A 20,245-nucleotide genomic window follows, 5' to 3' on the forward strand; every position below is an offset into this window, starting at 1 on the left:
CTGCGCTCTGCCAGCATGTCTAAATAGGGTGGCAGATACACACAGGAGATAAATATTTCCACTTCCCTCAGCCAACACTGCTCTGAATTTCTATGGGACACACAGTTAGATGAAAAGGCATTTGACAAAGAAGGAAATGAAAGAGTTTAATCTGCTGTGTCATTCTCTCGGTAGCCAGAATAACTAACCCTCGCCAGTGTTAGTTCAAAGAATAGGCAGATTTTATCTCCTGACATGAGCAGTAATTCAAAGAAGCTGGTATATGATCCAGTATCCTGCATATTCACTGCAGGCAGGAAAAGACATTATGAGATAAGGGAGATCTACACATCACTTGTTATGAACACCTCATAAAGATAAAACCACACACAAGAGGAGAGTTTAGGAAGAGGACCACTCTTGGACTACTTTCCAAGAGGCATCAATTAGTAACTCTCTTCGCTCATTTTTCACACTACTCCACAGTGTCCTCCTGAGCCCCCTTACTCCTGTTGCCAACTGCTGATGCAGGGAATCCTGAGGAACCAAGGATTCATAGTTGTTCCATCAGTAGTCCTTGGTCAGCTCTCCCTCCCTGCCCCTTCTGTTTTGATCCCACTAACCAAATTTTAGTTAGTCTGAAAAGAGGATGGAAACCTCCGCAGCAATTAGTTTCTAAATATCTTGCAATGGGCAGCTTGTAGGAGCCCCATCTCAATGCCCACAGCACAGGAGGCAGGACTGCTTAGCCCATGCACTAGTGCATTTACCAGCACAGATGTAAGCCCAGATCTATGCACACCAAATACAGGCTCTCAGTTTGCACAAGGAGGCATCCATGGAGCTGAAGTATTAGGCAGATATTGTGGTGGGGCAGCAGTTATTGAGACGCCAGACAGAAAGGACACAGATAACGTGGCAACTCAGCTTTACCATTATGACTGATGATGGAACATCTAATTTCACTGCTCAAAAGAGAACTTCCATATAACTGGAAAGAATGAAATTCACAGGGGAAACCACACACAGACACACACAAAAGCAATACAAAGGAGATGAAGGATGGTTCACATACTAGTGATTCACTCTGAGACGCAAGCAAATGAAAGAGTATCCCCAACCATTTGCCTCCTGAAATGCTAAGTATATAAACTCATTGCTGTGATAACTCTGCCAGACGTGAGTCATACACTGTAAAACCTTATGGGGTCAATCAGTTTAACTTCATAAATTCATTACACCAACAAAAACAGACCATCGTGTCCAGGCTGGTTCATTTCAGCTCTTCAAAGCTGTTGGTAAAACTGCCTGAGAGCTGAAATGCTTACCAGCAAAAGCTAAAACCTGTAAATCAAATGTAATAGGCTGGCTTTGTCTACTGTATAGAAATGATGCCTGAAAAAAAGAAAATAAAAAAGAACGTAAACCAGAACAAATGGAATGGCTACATAAAACAGCCAGTACTGAAACAGCAACCCAACCTGGTTGCAGAATGAGAGAGAAAATGAGAGTTCACCAAAGTCATGGGACAGGACACATGTTCATGTTCATGCTAACACTGAACCCAAGTGGCCACATGAGGACAGCATCTAGTAGGAAATCAGAAAAAAGCATCCTTTCATACGTCCCTTGGGAAGGCGGCATCTACCAGGGCACAGCAGACCCGTGTGTTCAGTAACAAGTCTGATGCTTCAGAGCCCAATGATGAGCTACAAACTGGGGTTTAACCAATGCAACACATGGAGGGAAAATCTGTCTTGAGCATAAAGAAGAAAGAGAAAGGTATCCAAAAGGACTAACCAAGAAATGCCCAAACTGCCCATGAAGCATTTCTTCCCGTGGTGCAAAATACCACAAGAGGATTTATTTGCTCTTTCAGTTAAACATAAAATGAACCTTTAGGGTAGCTGATGTCTTGTCTTAGGCTGCTCAGCATGTGGATGTTCCCTGATCTTCATATTCACACTTGTGAATAATGAGACTTCTCTTATTTCCCTGGGAAGTAATGCCCACTTTTTTACTTTGACAGAGCTCCTTCCCATCCTAGAAGGGAAAATATCAAGTCAGATCTCCATTAGTCCTTCCATCTCTGCACTGAGCAAAGGGAGCCTTCAGATCTATGCTTAATTCACCCACTCCCCTAGAATTAATGGAACTGTGCTTACTGGAACATATGCTGAAGCTTAAGCACAGTGCAGTGTTTTCAACATGAAGGAATGGCTATAGAACATGCATAAATTCTGGCTGACCTATGACAGCTTAAAGCACTGCGGAGGACTGTTAACAAGCCTGTTTGGACATCACCTTGAATAAATGACGTTATCCCCAAGTAAGGGAAGGAACAGCTGAGCACCAGGGAGGTACACAAAGTGCCAGAGCAAATTCTCACACTGTCAGGTGCAAAGAAAACTGAGATTTCACCCCAAAAACCCAGTTCACAACAAGGCTACAAAATCCCGGCTGAGAATTTCTGTGTTAGACTTGAAGCTCAAGACTGTACTGTAGTTCAACCAACAATATTTTGTGCAGCATGACCTAAAAAGTTCACAATAAAACCAAAACAAACTTCAATTTCAACTTGATAAATGAACTCAGGACATAATAACAAAGAGTGCTGATCTGGGCAAATAAAAGAGCATAAAGAAAAGAGAGCAGTGAAAAAGCTATCAAGGAAAAGCTCAGACTCGCATCCCTTGGAAGTGAAATTAAAGGCTCTCATTCATTTCCAGAGAAGTCAGAAAGGAAAATACCATTACATGCCATACCTTGAACCACTTGACGTCCATGTTGGGCCTGGACAGCTCACACTCAAATGTGACCTTGTCCTTCTCAATGACGCTACTGTCTGCCAATGGTTTGCTGATTTTCACAGGCAATTCTGAGAAGGAGAAAGAAGAATGTGGATTTAGTTGGGAACTTAGTTTTGTTCATAACCAGGTCCATGGGTGCTGTTAAATGGATCCTTCCAGATGGAAAAAACATTTCAGGTGGCCTCCTAGATTTTACCCCTTTTTGTGTTGCACGCAAGACTGAAAAAAAAAATTACTTCTGCAAAGTTCTTCTTGTCATAAGGAAACAAATATTTGGGGAATGGCAGAACCAGGTAAAATTTTCCTTCACGTCAAGAAAGTATAAATTTCACTCTCATGCTCTTGGTGTGGTTTCTGCTATGATTATTTGGACTAATTAAGCTTCTCCCTGATGAAAGCCTAGAAGTATATCACAAGAAGGACCAACTTACCCGTGACCTTTTATTTGTCTTACTCAAGCATCTCCTCCTGACCAAAACTGACAATAAAAGATTCAGCCAGACTGCAGGTTTGAGCAGCTGAGTTGTTTCTAGGATCTCCTGCAATCTCAAGCTTGGAACACACACTTGTCTTTTGACTAAGTGTCTCTTATAGTGCAGTAAAACAACAGGTTTTCACACGGCGATTCCTCATTTACCTTGATCTGAAATCATTCTCAAACCATGTGGGATCAGTCCAGGGAGAAGGGGAGGAGAGGGGAAGGGAAAGGGGAAGTCCACAGTCCTCTAAAATCAGGCTTCTTAGCCTAAAGCTCAACAGCAAATAGCAGTCCACTTCCCCACATTGCTAGACTCCGAGCATTTAAAGAACATCAGCTGACCTCATTATGAGCTCTAACATAGCCAAAGGAATTCATATATTCAAATATTCTCTTGAGTGATGAGAAATATGGAGCATAACTTCAGACTTCTGCTGTTAAACTCTCACTTCTATCATAAACCAGAGTAAGAGTTCAATGCTGTTTTAGATGGAGGACTCATATTTTAAATAACTCATCTCATTAAGGCTTGGATTCCCTACTACAATTAGTTAAATTCCAGTTTGGATCATGCTTCACCTTGGATCACTTAAAGCTTCAGCCACTTATTGGAACTAACTCAATTTGTCTACAGAGAAGCTGTTTTCTATAGCAACAATAAGCTGTGATTGCAACTGGATGTCGGGAGAGCACAAATCCCGCAGTTATCCTGTACCAACATCCTCTCCTTCCATCAGAACAGCAAGTTTTTAAACCAGACTCATGCAAGCTTGCATGACACACCTTGTGTAAAACCCACACAATGTGGTGTGGGTCATTGATGTTGTTCCGGGGGGAATTGTGGCTGTTCCATGCCCACAGGGTAGAAGACAGCCAGTCTTCCTCTAAGCCACATAAAAAGCTGCTTAGTGCTCCCAAAGCGAATGCTCACCAGTTGTTTCCAACTTGAAGGTCATCTTCTGGCCAGCAGCCTCGCAGATGTATTCTCCAGCATCTTTCTTCTCCAGCTGCTCCACAACCAGACGCCGTGTTTTGCCCACAGATTCCATTCTGAACTTTCTGGAGGAGGCAAGCAGTCTTCCATCCTTGTACCATTTTACTTCGGTTGGATCCTGTGCTACTTCACAGCTGAGGGAGGCACTTGCTGCCAGGGCAGCACTCACCTCTTTCTGCACCTTCTCCTGGTTTATAAACACAGGTTTTGGCTCTGAGGGAAGAAAAGAAAAAGTATTGACTGAGGGACCGAAATGAGACCAACTTGCAGGTTTGTATGTACAGGTTGGAACAGGTTTAGGTTACCACTTGTGCCCAAACTAATAGCCTTCACTAGAGAATATCAGCTCTTCTGTTGAAACAAAGTGTCAAATCTAGGCAAGAAAGAACCTAGGAACTGAAGGAACCAAGAGGGTCCTTGAACAGCAGTCCCATGGTTGCAAGTCACTATGCAAACATATTGAACCCAAAAGAACATCTGTCCTGCAGGCAACCAAAACCTGAGTTCCTTTTACTTAAGACCCACTGTGAAACATCAAAACACATAAACATGTGATAGTCAAACCACTGGCTGCCTTTTCATGACCCAGAACAGTACTCCTGGCTTCCTGAACAGACTCCTCATGGCCTCTACCATTGCCACAACTGTGACTGTCAAAGGCACAAAGGAAATATGCTCACCAACGCAGTCCTTTGTTCTTTGTGTGTGATTTGCAGATATCTATCTTACTTTGAGCTCTGGCAATAGTCAGCTCTACCAGGTCTCTTACTGTGAGTAGCAGACTCACCTATCCAGATGCAGCCTCCAACATAAAGGCATAGTAAAAAGGCAGTGTACTACTAGGAGAAGTTCCTGCTTCTCCTGCCATGAAAGGCTGCACGTAGAACATGCACTCCAGCCTCACTGCACATACTTATCTTAGTCAAATGTTTAGGTGAACAAGAATTACAGTTTGGGATCTCAGGCACAGGAGAGATTTGAATAATATCTTGAATATTGCTTCCACTGTACATATATTACTAATTATTGCTCTACAGACAGACTGAAACAGGTCTTTGTGTCATACTGAAACCAAATACTTTCTACAAACCCAGGCAATCAAGTCTAGGGAAAAAACCTCAGCACAGACTACAGTGATCCAGGTGCAGTATAATAGAAACTAGATTTTACTTTACTGTTCTCTGCTGTATTTCATACAACACCTGTCTTACCTGTGACATGAATCTTGAAGGTGAGTTTCTGGCCAGCAGCCTCGCAGCTGTACTCCCCTGCATCTTTCTTCTCCACCTGGCTCACCACCAGCCGACGCTGTTTGCCCTCTGACTCTACCTTGAACTTCTTGCTCGAGGTGATCAGTTTCCCCTCCTTTTATCACTTGACCTCTGTGATAAAATGTTTGCTCATTAAGACCGCATGTGGTAGCATTGTAGTGGAGTGCTTGTTCATTAGGACCGGGATATAATGGTGGAATATGGAGGCCACAAAGGTTGCAGAACACTCTAATTTTATGGGTAGATTGTGTACTCTGCGTAGTTACAGGCAAAGCGCGCCCCGATGGATACAAAGTTCCACGGAAGGACCAACCAAGGAACGACACACCAAGTCGCACGATCACAACCGACCAATTAAAGGACAATACGCTCGGGATGGACAATACAAAAGAAGTTGCAAGGGACGGGACGGCGCGGCAGTTGGAGGAACAATAATCCCCCTGTCGCCCAGCACTGAATTGCCTTTTAGTTTTACCCGCTACAATTAATAAAAGTTTATAATTGGAACATTATTGGCTCATTGCTTATAAATTGATGACAACCTCCATCTTCTCCTGGGCCACCTCGCAGCTCAGCGTGGCATTTTTCTGTTGTTGCAGCCTTCACCACCTTCTGTACCTTCTCCTTGTTTGTAAATACAAATTCTGGCTCTGAAAAGAGAGAGATACATTAGTTTGGCCTCTTGAAAGAAGAGCAGGTTTTGGGGAAGGAGTCAGAAAAATGAATCAGTTCTCCCAGTCTGATGCCCCAAGAGAATGATGTGGAGAGAAGTTGTGCAATTTATGGATGCTCCATCCCTGAAAATATTCAAGTCTAGGCTGGATGGGTGTTAGAGCAACCTAGTCTCAAAGAATGTGTTCCTTTCCAGGACAGAGATTGGAACTGGATGATCCTCCAGGTCCCTTCCAACAAAAGGCATTCTGTGATGCTTCTTGTATGACTCTCATGACTCTTTCGTCCCCTAGCTGCCATTTACTTATGTCTTCAAAACATCAACTTATACAAAACATTCCTGTAGTATTCTCTCCCATGCTAAATGAGCCCTTCCAAGACAAAAACATGTTACATAGAGCACACCCCCTAGTGCTTGACACAAAGCCCCTGTTCTGAAACTTCCTGAGACGCAGCTGCATTGCAGAGTTGTTCTAGTGGTACAGGCACGTGGGAATGGAGAAGTGCAATCAGAACTTTCTTGTCTATGGCCTCATTCCCACAGCAAAAGGAAATTCCTGAAGATTTTAAAAGATGGAGCTGCCTCACAACTGTATTTAGAATAATTTGTTCAATTTCCTCATCAGAAATTAACCACCCCAAAGTTCAGCTCCAAAAATTTTAAGCATAGCAGGGAAAACTTACAAACTAATGACCGTTTTCTAAAACATTCTAGAATGAAAGGCCAAAATGTGTTCTCTCTCACCTGTGACATGAATCTTGAAGGTGAGTTTCTGGCCAGCAGCCTCGCAGCTGTACTCCCCTGCATCTTTCTTCTCTACCTGGATCACCACCAGCCGACACTGTTTGCCCTCTGACTCCACCTTGAACTTCTTGCTCGAGGTGATCAGTTTCCCCTCCTTGTACCACTTCACCTCCATCTTCTCCTGGGCCACCTCGCAGCTCAGCGTGGCATTTTGAGTCAGTGCAGCCTTCACCTCCTTTTGTACCTTGTCCTTGTTTGTAAACACGTCTTCTTTCTCTGCAGGGACATCACAACAGTCACACCATTTTGCTGTAGTCTGCTGCAGAGCTTACTCCAGTTCCCCATTTTCATTATACTTGCCCTTCACAGGGACCATCATGATGCCTCATTAAGACAGGAAAATACTTTCCCCTCTATTTTGCCTTGGGAAATGAATAGGCATATCATTTCATATCATATCATAAATCTAAACATTTCGCAGTCTGATAGCAGATTTGGACATGAGATTTAGAACACCTGCATGCACTGCTGAACCTCCTCCCTTCTCTTTGTTTCTTCTGATGTCTCTCTACATTTCCAGTAAATCAGAAGGGAATGGCCCTCTAGAACAGGTTGCCCAAGGAGACTGTGGATGCTCCATCCCTGCAGGCATTCAAGGCCAGGCTGGATGTGGTTCTGGGCAGCCTGGGCTGCTGGTTGGCAACCCTGCACATAGGAAGAAGGGGGTTGGAACTGGATGAGCACTGTGGGCCTTTGCAACCCAGGCCATTTATGAGTCTGATTAGTGGCATTTTCCACCTCATTGTGTCATTCAAATTTTGTAACCAGATCTCATCGAACACCTCCCCTTTTCTCACTCCTTGCATGCCTGGTGTGCTCTTGCACTGTAACCCTGCAGACACCAGCTGACTACAAGAGCTGCACAAGTTACCCTCCTTGCCTATTGTTTGTTGCAGTAATTCATTCCTGGATGGAAAAGCACATGTAGAAAAGTGTTGCTATGACACTAGATGACAAAGAAAGTCCTATAGCCAAAATGTTTTGCACCAGAGAGGCTGTAAGTTGATCCTCCAAATGCAAGACACACAAAATGAAGTGTTCCTTTATCTCTGGGATTCCAAGCATTTTCTCACCTCTGACTTTCACTTGGAATGTTGCTTTGTCATCTTTTGTTTCACAGCTGTAGCTCCCTTGGTCTTTCAGGGTCACATTTTTGACCATGAGCTTGCGGTGCGTCCCCTGGGAGATGATGGTTGTCCTCTGGTCCTGCTTCACCTCTATTTGATCTTTCTTCTATACGACAGCTCCGCTTGCAGCTGACACCTCACACACCAGCTCCAGGTCTTCAGAAGGACTGACTGATATTTCTGGAGTCGTTTTGGACTTGCTGACAAAATTAATGGCTTCATCTGAAGAAAAAAAGAGAAAGTGGTTTACATCCTGACTCAGGCTTATTCAGCACAGCATTAAGATACAGTTAGAACTGATTGTAATGTCTCTGCTCATTACATCTGGGGGATCAAGTTTCACCTCTGGAGGTACTCACATACAAACGTGTGCTTGATTCTCCTGTGTAAGGAAAGAGTAAGTTCTATGCAGACAGTTCTTATTTCTTCTAATCAATTCTGTATTCTGCACATTTCTTCTGAAGCTAAAATGAAGGCAGCTAAGTAACCTGTTTGCAATACATGAACAAACCAATTCAACACCTTGTCTCTAAGCTAACAAGCAGCGTTTGATGAGCACATCAGTATTTCATGCCCTTCATTCCATCCAGACTGTATTGGCAATAACTATGCTGGTATTAACAAGGATAGCAATTACAAGCAAAATGGTAGAAATACAGAAGATATAAGGAAAAGGGAACTCACCAGAGCTGAGGCGATCCTCCCTGGTGAGCGATCTCCAAGAGATGCTGCCTCAGTGAGGGTCAGCCCTTAAATGAGGTCTCAGAGGAGGTGGAGTCGAACTGCACCCCTCCAGGGAGCACAGCTACATAACTTTCACCTGTGCTCCCACAGCTGACCCCACACTTGCCTCAGCTGATCAATCAGTGGTTCACATTGTGATCTCCCATACACTCCACCCCTTCACAACGTGAACCAATGATTAGGTGAGTTCCCCTTATTACAGAGACCCAATCACAACGCTGATACAATCTCCCGTCGCATTAGATGTTGATATTATTCAAATGATGATGATTGGATGGGTGTTTATGATCTTCCATGGGCCAGTGCTTGATAGATGTTACCGGAGACAAATCATCTTGAAGTGCAGGTCCGTCTGCGTTTCATCAGTCCAGAGTAATGGTCCTAGAGGCTTAGAATCAATCTTAAGGAGAGTAATATAGATGTTTCAAGGGTACTAGGAGGGGAAGATCCGCCCTCCAGGGCAAGATACAGGCCGTATTCTTATCTTGGGTCAATACTTCTGCTTGTACTGGATTATGTCCCGGCCTCCGATACCATACCCTCTGGCCAGATATCTGTGGCTGTATAACTATATCTGGCACCAGAGGAGGAGTCTTGATCTGCCATAGGGACATAATAGGTGTTCCTTTAGCAATAAAGGCCGGAGTATTGACCACGATGTCAGTAGGCCATGTACCTATCACCGAGGGGGTGACTGAACCTCCCACCTCCAATAATCTCCCCCAAGGTGCAAGTAGGCCACACCATTTGGGTCCTACCTGCACCTTCCAAGGCCAATTTATCTTATGGATTCCCGGTTCTAAATTCTCAGGGGCAGGGAGCAGAAGATTATTTTCAGTACCAACCTGCGGTTTTACCTTATTATCGGTGCCTGTAATTTGGATCCTAAGAGGGGAGGCCCATATAGTTTGTAACATTTTCAGGGCACTGGGTCTGCCATCCCGAGGTCTTTCATTCAGGTCCCGCATGGTTTCATATAATCTTTTTGTCCACCCCTGCAGGGACTGAGAGTCTGTTTTCAGGGCAGCCTTAAGGATACCATTATAACGTTCAATAAGGCCTGCCCCTGTTGGGTTATATGGCAGGTGGAATCGCCATTCAATGTTGTTTTCTTCTGCCCAGCGCTGTATCATCGCTCCAGTGAAGTGAGTCCCTTGGTCACTCTCGATAACTTGAGGTGTCCCGTATGCAGACATCAGTTTAGTAAGTGCCTTAATTGTGTATGCTTGATTTGCCTTTGGTACAGGATAGGCTTGCAGCAGTCCACTTACAGTGTCAACGCAGGTCAGGGCATATCTCGCCCCCTCAGACCGAGGGAGGGGCCCAATGTAGTCGACCTGCCATCTCTGAAGAGGACTATATCCTCTAGCAATGTGGGATGTTGTTTCAGGCAACGGTCTCGGTCTCATCTTTGAGCAAGCATCGCAATCCTGACATGCTTGAACGATATCAGATAGTTGTACAGGCAGCCCCCATGCTTTAGCAGCTGCCCACATTATCTTCTGTCCAGCATGCCGTAGCTTCTGATGTAACCAACGGGCAATATTTTCAGATTGTGAATTCTCAATCCATCGGATTCAGGCCAGTGTGTCAGCTTCATCATTTCCTGGTGACTGCAAGGGTTGATGACCAGAGACATGGTAGACACATACTGTCCTGTGTTTGACCGTATTCCAAATGTCTACCCACATGTCTTTACCCCAAATCGGTCGGGCGTGGATAGTCCATTCCTGGGTAGCCCATTGCGTAATCCACAGAGTGAGCCCCCGGTACACAGCCCAACTATCTGTACAGATGTTCAGGACGCCGTCACCAGGTTCTTTAGTTATAACCATCCACACGGCTCGCAATTCTGCCCATTGGCTGCTTTGACCATCCCCCTCATCAAACCAGATGGTCTCAGTAGAGGGATGGTATGCTAATGCTCGCCACTTGCTCGGGTTGCCTCTGCTGGACCCATCCGTATACCAGGCATCTTCAGGAATAGGATATCTTCCTTCCTGAACGGGACTCTTCTCTGGTGGAGCAACCATCGGTTCTTTTGATGTATCACTGTGATACGTCACTGGGCCTAGGATCTTCTGTAGTTCTTCTTTAAGTGGAGATGAAGACAGACTGCTTCTCTGGCTTAGATAGGCGACCCATCGTGCCACCGTTTGTGCTTGGGCCACCCCCGTCTTAGGAAGGTGAGTCAAATCTCTCACCCACCCCTGGATTGGTAATGAAGTCTTAACTATGACCTCTGCTGTTTGCGTTATCGGCTCTACTGCTTGTAATGCCGAATAGGCAGCCAATAACTGTTTCTCAATCATGCTATATCGTTCTTCTGCTCCGTGCCAAACCTGAGACCAGAATCCAATGGGGGTTCGAACAGAACTCTGGCATTGCCACAGGCCCCAGCCAAAACCATCTTGAGTAACATGAACATCTAGTTCAGCTGGGAGGGTCGGATCAAATATACCCAACGCCTGAGCTTGTTTAACTGCCAGTTTTGCCTGTTGGAAAGCATCCTGTTCTATCTTTCCCCAATTCCATGATTGACCCTTCTTTGTAAGCTTGTATAATGGCCTTAATAGCTGAGCTAAATGAGGTATAAAGGAGCGCCAATACCCCAATATACCCAAACATTCTTGCAATTGTTTTGATGTTGTAGGGACTGGAAACGCTTGGACTTTATCTACTACCGCACTGGGTAGTACTTTGGTTTTCCCGGACCAAATTACTCCCAGGAATTTTACAGATAGCCCCGGACCTTGCACCTTCTGTGGGTTTATAGCCCACCCTCTTTTCTGCAGGTAAGCTATTGTTAGGGAAAATGGTAAATTTCTCAACCAATATGCTACTCATGTATCCCCTGTATAGCCCTGAACCATGACCCATGTAGGGGTGTTAGAGTATTGTGAAGTTATGAAACAGCAGAGGTAGACAATAATAGTGCTGACATTGCTATTTAGTAGTTAATCAGTTAAAATGTATAGTTTAACCATAAGACAGATGGAATGGACTGGTCTAGCCCGGATGGCTCGGATGAAAGAAGATAATGAGTTTTTGGACAAGTTCAAAAGAAGAGTAACACATGAAGCATGAAGCCTGGGCCTAGGATGAAACACGAGAAAGAAGGACTGAAGATGTATTGATTAATCACGAGAAATGAATAACATAAATGATGTAATGTTTACCTAAACATATAAATATAGGACATTTGTAAAGCTTAAGGGTCATTCACTAGGAGTGACCCAAGCTCTGTATGCATGTTTCACCTGAGCACTGAGCTTGTTAATAAAATCAACCCTGGAGTACCCACGAGTTCGAGTCTCGACCTGGTTCCTTGCTGCAACAGTTTGGCACCCCAGATGGGACTCTAGGCGTTGATTGGGGTAAGTGCCTAAATTTTTTATATCCAGGGGGAAGTGCATCCACTCTTTTAAGGGTTCGAGTCCTATTTTTGGGGTTCAAGTCCCCGAGGCCTATTATTTTTGGGGGGTTTGGGGTTCTATTTTTCTGAGGTTTATTTTCCTCATTACAGAGTGGCTGCAATTCTCACTGGACCTTGGATTTCTATTTGGAGAATAGTTATGGGGGGATCGCCGTCTATAATTAAGGGTTCACCCTTAGAGGAAATTTTGTGTAACTGGAGTAAGATTGAAGGTGTTGTGGGGTTAAAAAAAGAAGCGAGTGATCACTCTGTGTCAGGATGACTGGCCATTCTTAACCCGGGTTCGTGGGGCTGGTCCCGACGAAGTATGGCCACCTGAGGGGACGTTTGATGATAAACGTCTTGCTACCATGCGGCGAATACTCCAAGATAGAAATCCTTATCAAATGGATTATTTATATGTGTGGATAAATTGGGCTGATAAAAGAAATCAAATTAAGTTGGGGAAGGCTACTAGTAAAACTGAATTATTAGCATATTTTGATGAATTACATCAGGGTGGGTATAATTCTGATCGGGAAAAAGATGGAAATAATAAAGAAGTGGGGCAGTATCCGATGACTATTGAATTTCATTCTAATCCGAGGGTTGGTCCTGATACCGGCCCTGATGTACCACCTCTATTAGCAGCAGCAGTACATCAGCCTTGGAAACCGGGAGATTTGATGCTATGGCAAGAGAAAATGCCGCGTTTACGAGAGGATGCAGAAAAATGTGCTAAGATGTTGTCTAGTATTTTCAGAGATTATAAACCTAATTGGGAGGACATACAGACTCTGTTACAGGAATTATTTACTGTAGAAGAGAGAGAGAAGATCATGGCTAAGGATAGAGAGTTATCAAATACTAATCCAGGAAGACCTGTATGGCCCATAGCTGATCCGAAATGGAATATTGTTAGACAGGATGAGCTTCAGGCTTGGAGAACGGCTACACAGGGTTTGCTAGAGGCTGTACGCCAGTGTGTCGAGCGGGTTACTAACTGGTCCAAAGTACAGGAATGTCAGCAACGGTTGGATGAACATCCCAGTGATTATTGGCATAGACTCCGTTCTGTTTTACTTAAGTATGGGGGTATGACAGAGCAGACTTTTCAAGAGCCGCTTGCAATTAGTGTGTTTGTAAATCAGGCTGCACCTGATATTAATAAGTATTTTAAGAAACATATGCCGGGATGGCAGGCAGAGGGGTTGCAAAAAATATTATCTGTTGCTACGTTTGTATACAATGGGCGAGATCAGGAGAGACAGGAGAAAATGCAAAAAGAGAAGGATGAGGAGCGAAAGCGACAGGAACGAGAGAGACAGACCGAGAGGAAACGTGAGAGGCAGGAAAAACGAGAAGATATGGCCTTTTTGGCAGCTGCGATTTCTCAGTCGGCTCAACAGAATAGGTGGCAAAATGCTAGAGGCAGAGGTAGAGGAAATCGGGGAAGGAGACGAGGATTTCCACCCCAGATTGGTGGAGAAATTGTATGTTATTGGTGTGGAAATTTTGGACATATGCAGCGAGAATGCCCCCTCAGACCTCGACCTTTTCTAACCCCCCAGGGTTATCCGGTGACAGACGCATCTGGGCCTCATATAGATTCAGGAGTGGGAGGCTTGCGACGAACTCACTCGCAATAACAGGAGGATGGCTGTTACTCTGAGTCCAGAAGGTCATGTAATCGCAGAAGTAGATGGGTTAGAAGTTACATTCTTAGTAGATACAGGAGCAACTTTAAGTTTGTTAAATTTTGATTTGCCTGAAAAATCACTAGAAACTGTTACTATCAAGGGAGTTTTAGGAGTAGAAGAGAAATACTTGAGTAAACCACTGCCTGTAACCTTGTCAGGACGGATGACATGGGCACAGTTTGTTATTTCACCCACTTCTCCAATATCCCTATTAGGAAGAGATGTCCTCCGAGAACTAGGCACTAAATTAGATTTAAATTCAAAAGGGATGAAACTTTACTTTTTGGGGAATGTACTAGCTGTAGAAAGGGAACAGAAACAGAAAATTGAAATTCCAGATGACTTAAAAGACATACCCTCCGGTTTGTGGAGTCATAGTAGTAAGGATATAGGATTTTTGAAATCTGCAAAACCAGTGGTAATCAAGACAAAAGCTGGACCACCGCCCTCAATTAAACAGTACCCGATTGCGACAGAAGCGTTACCTAGTTTAAAGAAACAAATTCAGTATTTTATTGATGAAGGGATATTGAGACCCATTATTAGTCCATATAATACTCCTATTCTGCCTGTTTCTAAAAATAGAAAGGATGAGGACGGGAACCCTGAATATCGTTTTGTACAAGATTTAAGAGCAATTAATGAACATGTTGAAGCCCTGCACCCTGTAGTTCCTGACCCTTCACTAATATTAACTGAAATACCAGAATGGTCCAGGTGGTATACTGTAATGGATCTGACGGGAGCTTTCTTTAGTATACCTATTGCTGAGGAAAGCCAAGAGATCTTTGCTTTCACATGGGAAGGGAAACAGTTAACGTGGACTCGATTACCTCAGGGGTTTACGAGTTCACCAACTTTGTTCTCACAGATTTTGAAAAATGATTTAAAGGATGTTATTTTACCTCAAAAATCGGTGTTGGTTCAATATGTTGATGATTTACTTATTGCTAGTGCAACAAAAGAAGCTTGCATAGAAGACACAAAGTATTTATGTAATAAATTGTATGAAAAAGGACATAAAGTCTCCCTTTCCAAATTGCAGTTTTGTAAGCCTGAGGTAAAGTATTTAGGGTATGTATTAGCTTCAGGGGTAAGGAAAATTGATCCAGAACGAATTAATGCTATACAAGCAGTACCTAGGCCAATCACAAAGAAACAGATGAGGGCATTTTTAGGACAGGCTGGATTTTGCCGACCATGGATTATAGGGTATAGTGAAATTGTTAAACCTTTACAAGAAGCTACTAAGGACCAGGCCATCGAACCGATACCATGGACTGATGAAATGCAGCAAGCTTTCCACGCTATTAAACAGGCGCTGGTATCCGCACCGGCTTTGGGACTGCCCGACTATGGTAAGCCGTTTACCTTATATGTTACCGAATCAAGAGGAATTGCAAAAGGAGTTTTAGTTCAAAAATTTGGACCTTACGAGCGGCCTGTCGCCTATTACTCACAGTCATTAGATCCTGTTGTGAGGGGAACTCCCTATTGCATTCGAGCTGTGGCTGCAGCGGCAGAACTCACCGAGAAAGTCCGGACCATTGTCTTGGGACATCCCCTGGTTGTAAAGGTTCCGCATGAAGTAGAAATCTTGCTTAAAAGGTATGCAGAAAAATCCCTTTCTCCACAGCGCGCTCACCGCTACGAAGTCATTTTGCTCCTAGCTGATAATATCACCTTAGAGCGATCAAAACCTTTGAATCCAGCCACCTTACTCCCTGATTCAACTGGAGAACAAAATAAACACGATTGTGTGCAGGTGATTCACTCAGTCTCACGACCGAGGGAAGACTTAAAGGATGAGCCATTAACAGAGCCTGAGTTAAACTTGTTTACTGACGGTTCTAGTTATTACATTGCAGGAAAGCGATACACCGGATTTGCTGTGACAACTGAGACAACTGTTCTACTAGCAGAATCTCTCCCAAGCGGGTTGGGAGCACAAGGAGCAGAACTTATTGCGCTCTGTAGAGCGGCACGATTAGCACGCGGCAAGAAGGTAAATATATACACGGACTCAAAGTATGCTTTTGGAATTTGCCATGCTATCGGCATGCTCTGGAGAGAGCGAGGTTTTCTGACCTCTGCAGGGAGAACAATAGCTCACGGTGAGCTAATAAATGACCTATTACTGGCTATACAAGAACCGCGAGAGATTGCTGTAGTTTACATACCTGCACACAGCTCTAAAAAACATGCGTTAGCAAAAGGAAACCAACTTGCAGATACGGCAGCTAGAGCAGCTGCTGTGCACCCTAATTATAGTGTTCCTATTATGACTGTACAAACTATACCACTGCTATCGGACCCTAAGACACTTTATACAGAAATGAATAAAGAGGAACTGGAGGTGTGGATGCGTATGGGAGCTGTTCAAAAGGATGGGATTTGGATGATTGGTAATAAACCTATGTTACCGCATAAATATTTGCTAACTTTGGTAAGGTGGTATCATGATAGAAGCCATGGCGGTCCAGGAAATATTGCAAATCAGATTGATCGTTTGTGGATAGCACCGGGAGTATACGCGGCAGCTAGACGAATTGCTGCAGGATGTGAAATATGTCAAAAGTACGGGATAACCAGACCCAGGATGGAAGAAGGGAAGAGACCTCCAGCTGAATATCCTTTTCAGAAACTTCAAATTGACTTTGCTGAAATGCCACCAGTATTGGGATTTAAATATATGTTAGTTATTGTGGATCATTTGTCTAGCTGGGTGGAAGCATTTCCTACACGAAAGAATGATACAAAAACTGTGATTAAAATTCTGTTACGAGACTTAATTCCAAGGTACGGAGTCCCAGAAGAAATAGACTCAGACAGGGGAACACATTTTGTTTCCTCAATGATGGCCGAATTGTCAAAGACACTGGGAATTACTATGACGGCACATACACCGTATCATCCACAGTCGTCCGGAAAGGTAGAGAGAATGAATAGGACTATTAAAGATAGATTAGGCAAAGTAATGTCACAAACAGGACTCAAATGGCCAGATGCATTACCTTTAGTCTTATGGGATTTGAGAACATCCCCTAGGGAGCCTTTAAAAATTAGTCCAGCTGAGGTTTTATTTGGGAGAGTAGTGGCAGTACCAGGAACATATGTCTCAGCAAAAACTGCACTTTTGGAAGGGGAAGAGAATATTACTCAATATTTGTTGTATTTACAAGATTCTTTTAAGCGAATTCAGCAATATGCTTATTGTTATCAAGGATTACCAAGAGATGTTAAAGTACATGATATTATTCCAGGAGATATGGTAATGGTGAAAGTGTTTAAACGGAAACATAAAATGGAGCCCAAATGGGAAGGGCCCTATTGTGTGTTGTTAACTTCTCTTTATGCTATCAAGGTCAAGGGTAAAGAGGCATGGATCCATCATACTCATGTGAAAAAGGTCTCTGCATCCTTTTCTTCCTCGTCTGCATAGCCTCAGGACATCGGTACCAGTATGAATTCTCCTATCGTGACATTTTGACTGGACATCAGGTAACTTTGAAAACGAAAGAGGTTTCTACGACTCAGCGTGAATTCATCATAGAAGGAGAAAGAAATACTGACTTATTACAACTCAACAATGTCCGAACCCCTTTTGGCACATTTCGATGGTATATCCCCGGTAGTACTCGAGCTAATTTTAGTTTTTGCATTAGAGCACGATTTTCTTATCCTTCATACCCCAGAGTACCTCCTCCTCGGCTCCGAGCGGTATGGGTTAACCATAATATTAATTTTAGAGAACCAAGCAGTGGTACTGGAATCTGGTGTGTGGGTATGCTCCCCGGCTTCAACAATTCGTGCTGTCATAAATTCTCCGTTGCGTACCCTCGGGACGGGTTTAAATTAGTTCATACACATTGGCAAGAGATAAAATGGGGACCTATGTCCTGGCGTGACACAAGTAGATATACTCAGCAGATGAGACACCGAAGGTCTTTACAGCCACATGTCTCTTATGAATTAGGCCACTATCGTTATTGGACAGATAATTCTCATGTATCAATAATGCAATCGTTTGCCCAGAATCTAAATGTCAGTGATTGTTGGATTTGTTCAGCCTTACCTAGATCAGTAGCACATGGAGTAAATTTGATTGGTATCCCTATTCATGTTAATACTACTATTGGTCATATTTGGAATACAACAATATTAAGAAGTAATTTTACCACTCATGCTTTATCATTGGCTCATACACGATTGGAGAACAATACTTATATTCATTGTGTTGAAAATCGTGATTCTACTGGAACCTATTTGGGAAATTGGACTTTACGATGTGATAATCTCACTGCTATTAAAAACAGAAATCAATTGATTTTGAGTCTCCCAGGAGCCTATTGGCTGTGTGGAGAACATGCGTACAAAATTTTACCCAGAAAGTGGCGAGGAAGATGCACTTTAGGCCTAGTTGTACCCGATATGGAGATCATTCCCAGAGAAATAAATGGAACGTTATGGCATAGGTCTTTCTATGGACGTACTAAAAGAACTATTTTAAATCCTTTAATTGAACGACCAACAGGATTCCATGCATTTGTGCGTTGGTTTATACCTGGTTTAGGTGTTAGTGAACTGGAAAAAGCAATACTGAATGTGTCAGGGGAGGTGGAAAAGTTAGCTAATGCAACGGCTTATGGCTTATTAACTATACAAGGCGAGCTTACAAACTTATCTAAAGTAGTTTTGCAAAATAGAATGGCACTAGATATGCTTTTAGCTTCGCAAGGGGGAGTGTGTACTGTATTGAATGCTAGTTGCTGTATGTATGTTGATCAAACTGGAGAATTATTAACTGATGTTGGGAAAATATGGGAAGTAAGTAAGACGATGCAAGAAATACAGAAGGATGATACTCGATGGGGTTTTTCTGAAACATGGCATTGGCTGACATCCTGGTTGCCAAATCTTTCTGCTATTGCTAAGAAAATTATCTTGATTATAATTGTTGTGATTGTTCTGATTGTTATTGTTTATGTACTAATACAATGCTGTATGCGAATGGGGTCTGCTTTAACTGTAAAGGCACCACCGCCACCTAAGATAGTTTTTGGTGGATATCAGTAGAATACTTGGGAAAGTAGCAATTAGAAAAGGGGGGACTGTTAGGGAAAATGGTAAATTTCTCAACCAATATGCTACTCATGTATCCCCTGTATAGCCCTGAACCATGACCCATGTAGGGGTGTTAGAGTATTGTGAAGTTATGAAACAGCAGAGGTAGACAATAATAGTGCTGACATTGCTATTTAGTAGTTAATCAGTTAAAATGTATAGTTTAACCATAAGACAGATGGAATGGACTGGTCTAGCCCGGATGGCTCGGATGAAAGAAGATAATGAGTTTTTGGACAAGTTCAAAAGAAGAGTAACACATGAAGCATGAAGCCTGGGCCTAGGATGAAACACGAGAAAGAAGGACTGAAGATGTATTGATTAATCACGAGAAATGAATAACATAAATGATGTAATGTTTACCTAAACATATAAATATAGGACATTTGTAAAGCTTAAGGGTCATTCACTAGGAGTGACCCAAGCTCTGTATGCATGTTTCACCTGAGCACTGAGCTTGTTAATAAAATCAACCCTGGAGTACCCACGAGTTCGAGTCTCGACCTGGTTCCTTGCTGCAACACTATCAACAAATCTGCTGCTTGTCTCACCGCCTCTAACGAATCGGATGTTAACAGGAGGTCATCAATATAATGATATAAATTGACATTATTTGGCTTTTCCCACTTAGCCAGATCACGTGCCACTAAATTATGACAAAAAGTGGGCGAATGTACGTACCCTTGGGGTAGGACCTGGAAAGTCCATTGCCTCCCTTCCCATGTAAATGCAAACTGATCTTGCGATTCTTCACTGATTGGAATACTGAAGAATGCATTCGCCAAATCCAAGACACAGTGATATGTTTTGATTTCCCTGCTTAGTGTGTCCATTAGGGAGGCAATATTGGGTACAGCCGCATGAACAGGTGGCGTGACCTTATTTAATTCCCTATAGTCTACTGTCATCCTCCATGTTCCATCCAGTTTTCGCACTGGCCATATTGGGGAGTTATATGGGCTATGTGCAGGCCTTATAATACCCACTCTTTCTAATTCCTGCACCGTCTTTGTTATTTCATCCTGCCCACCCGGGAGTCTGTACTGTTTCACATTAGTAATCCGGCGTGGCTTCGGCAAACAAATAGGCTCATGTTTTGCATGGCCTCTCAATATTGTCTGGATTG

General features: G+C 43.2%; 1 protein-coding gene across 1 annotated transcript; it reads left to right on the forward strand.

Moving 5' to 3' along the window:
- The first annotated feature begins 12,438 nt into the window (after positions 1–12,438).
- On the forward strand, positions 12,439–14,157 carry LOC146755866 (uncharacterized). The gene has a single exon (XM_085525184.1). The coding sequence runs from the start codon at positions 12,667–12,669 to the stop codon at positions 13,942–13,944; it is 1,278 nt and encodes a 425-aa protein (XP_085381310.1). The 5' UTR covers positions 12,439–12,666; the 3' UTR covers positions 13,945–14,157.
- The last annotated feature ends 6,088 nt before the right edge of the window (positions 14,158–20,245 follow it).

The sequence above is a fragment of the Coturnix japonica genome, chromosome 29 (genome assembly GCF_054131305.1).
Source record: "Coturnix japonica strain WE chromosome 29, WE-NBRP24, whole genome shotgun sequence".
NCBI lineage: Eukaryota > Metazoa > Chordata > Aves > Galliformes > Phasianidae > Coturnix > Coturnix japonica.

Coding starts and splice junctions, on each gene's coding strand:
- LOC146755866 (XM_085525184.1), top strand. CDS start 12,667: ATGCGGCGAATACTCCAAGATAGAAATCCTTATCAAATGGATTATTTA.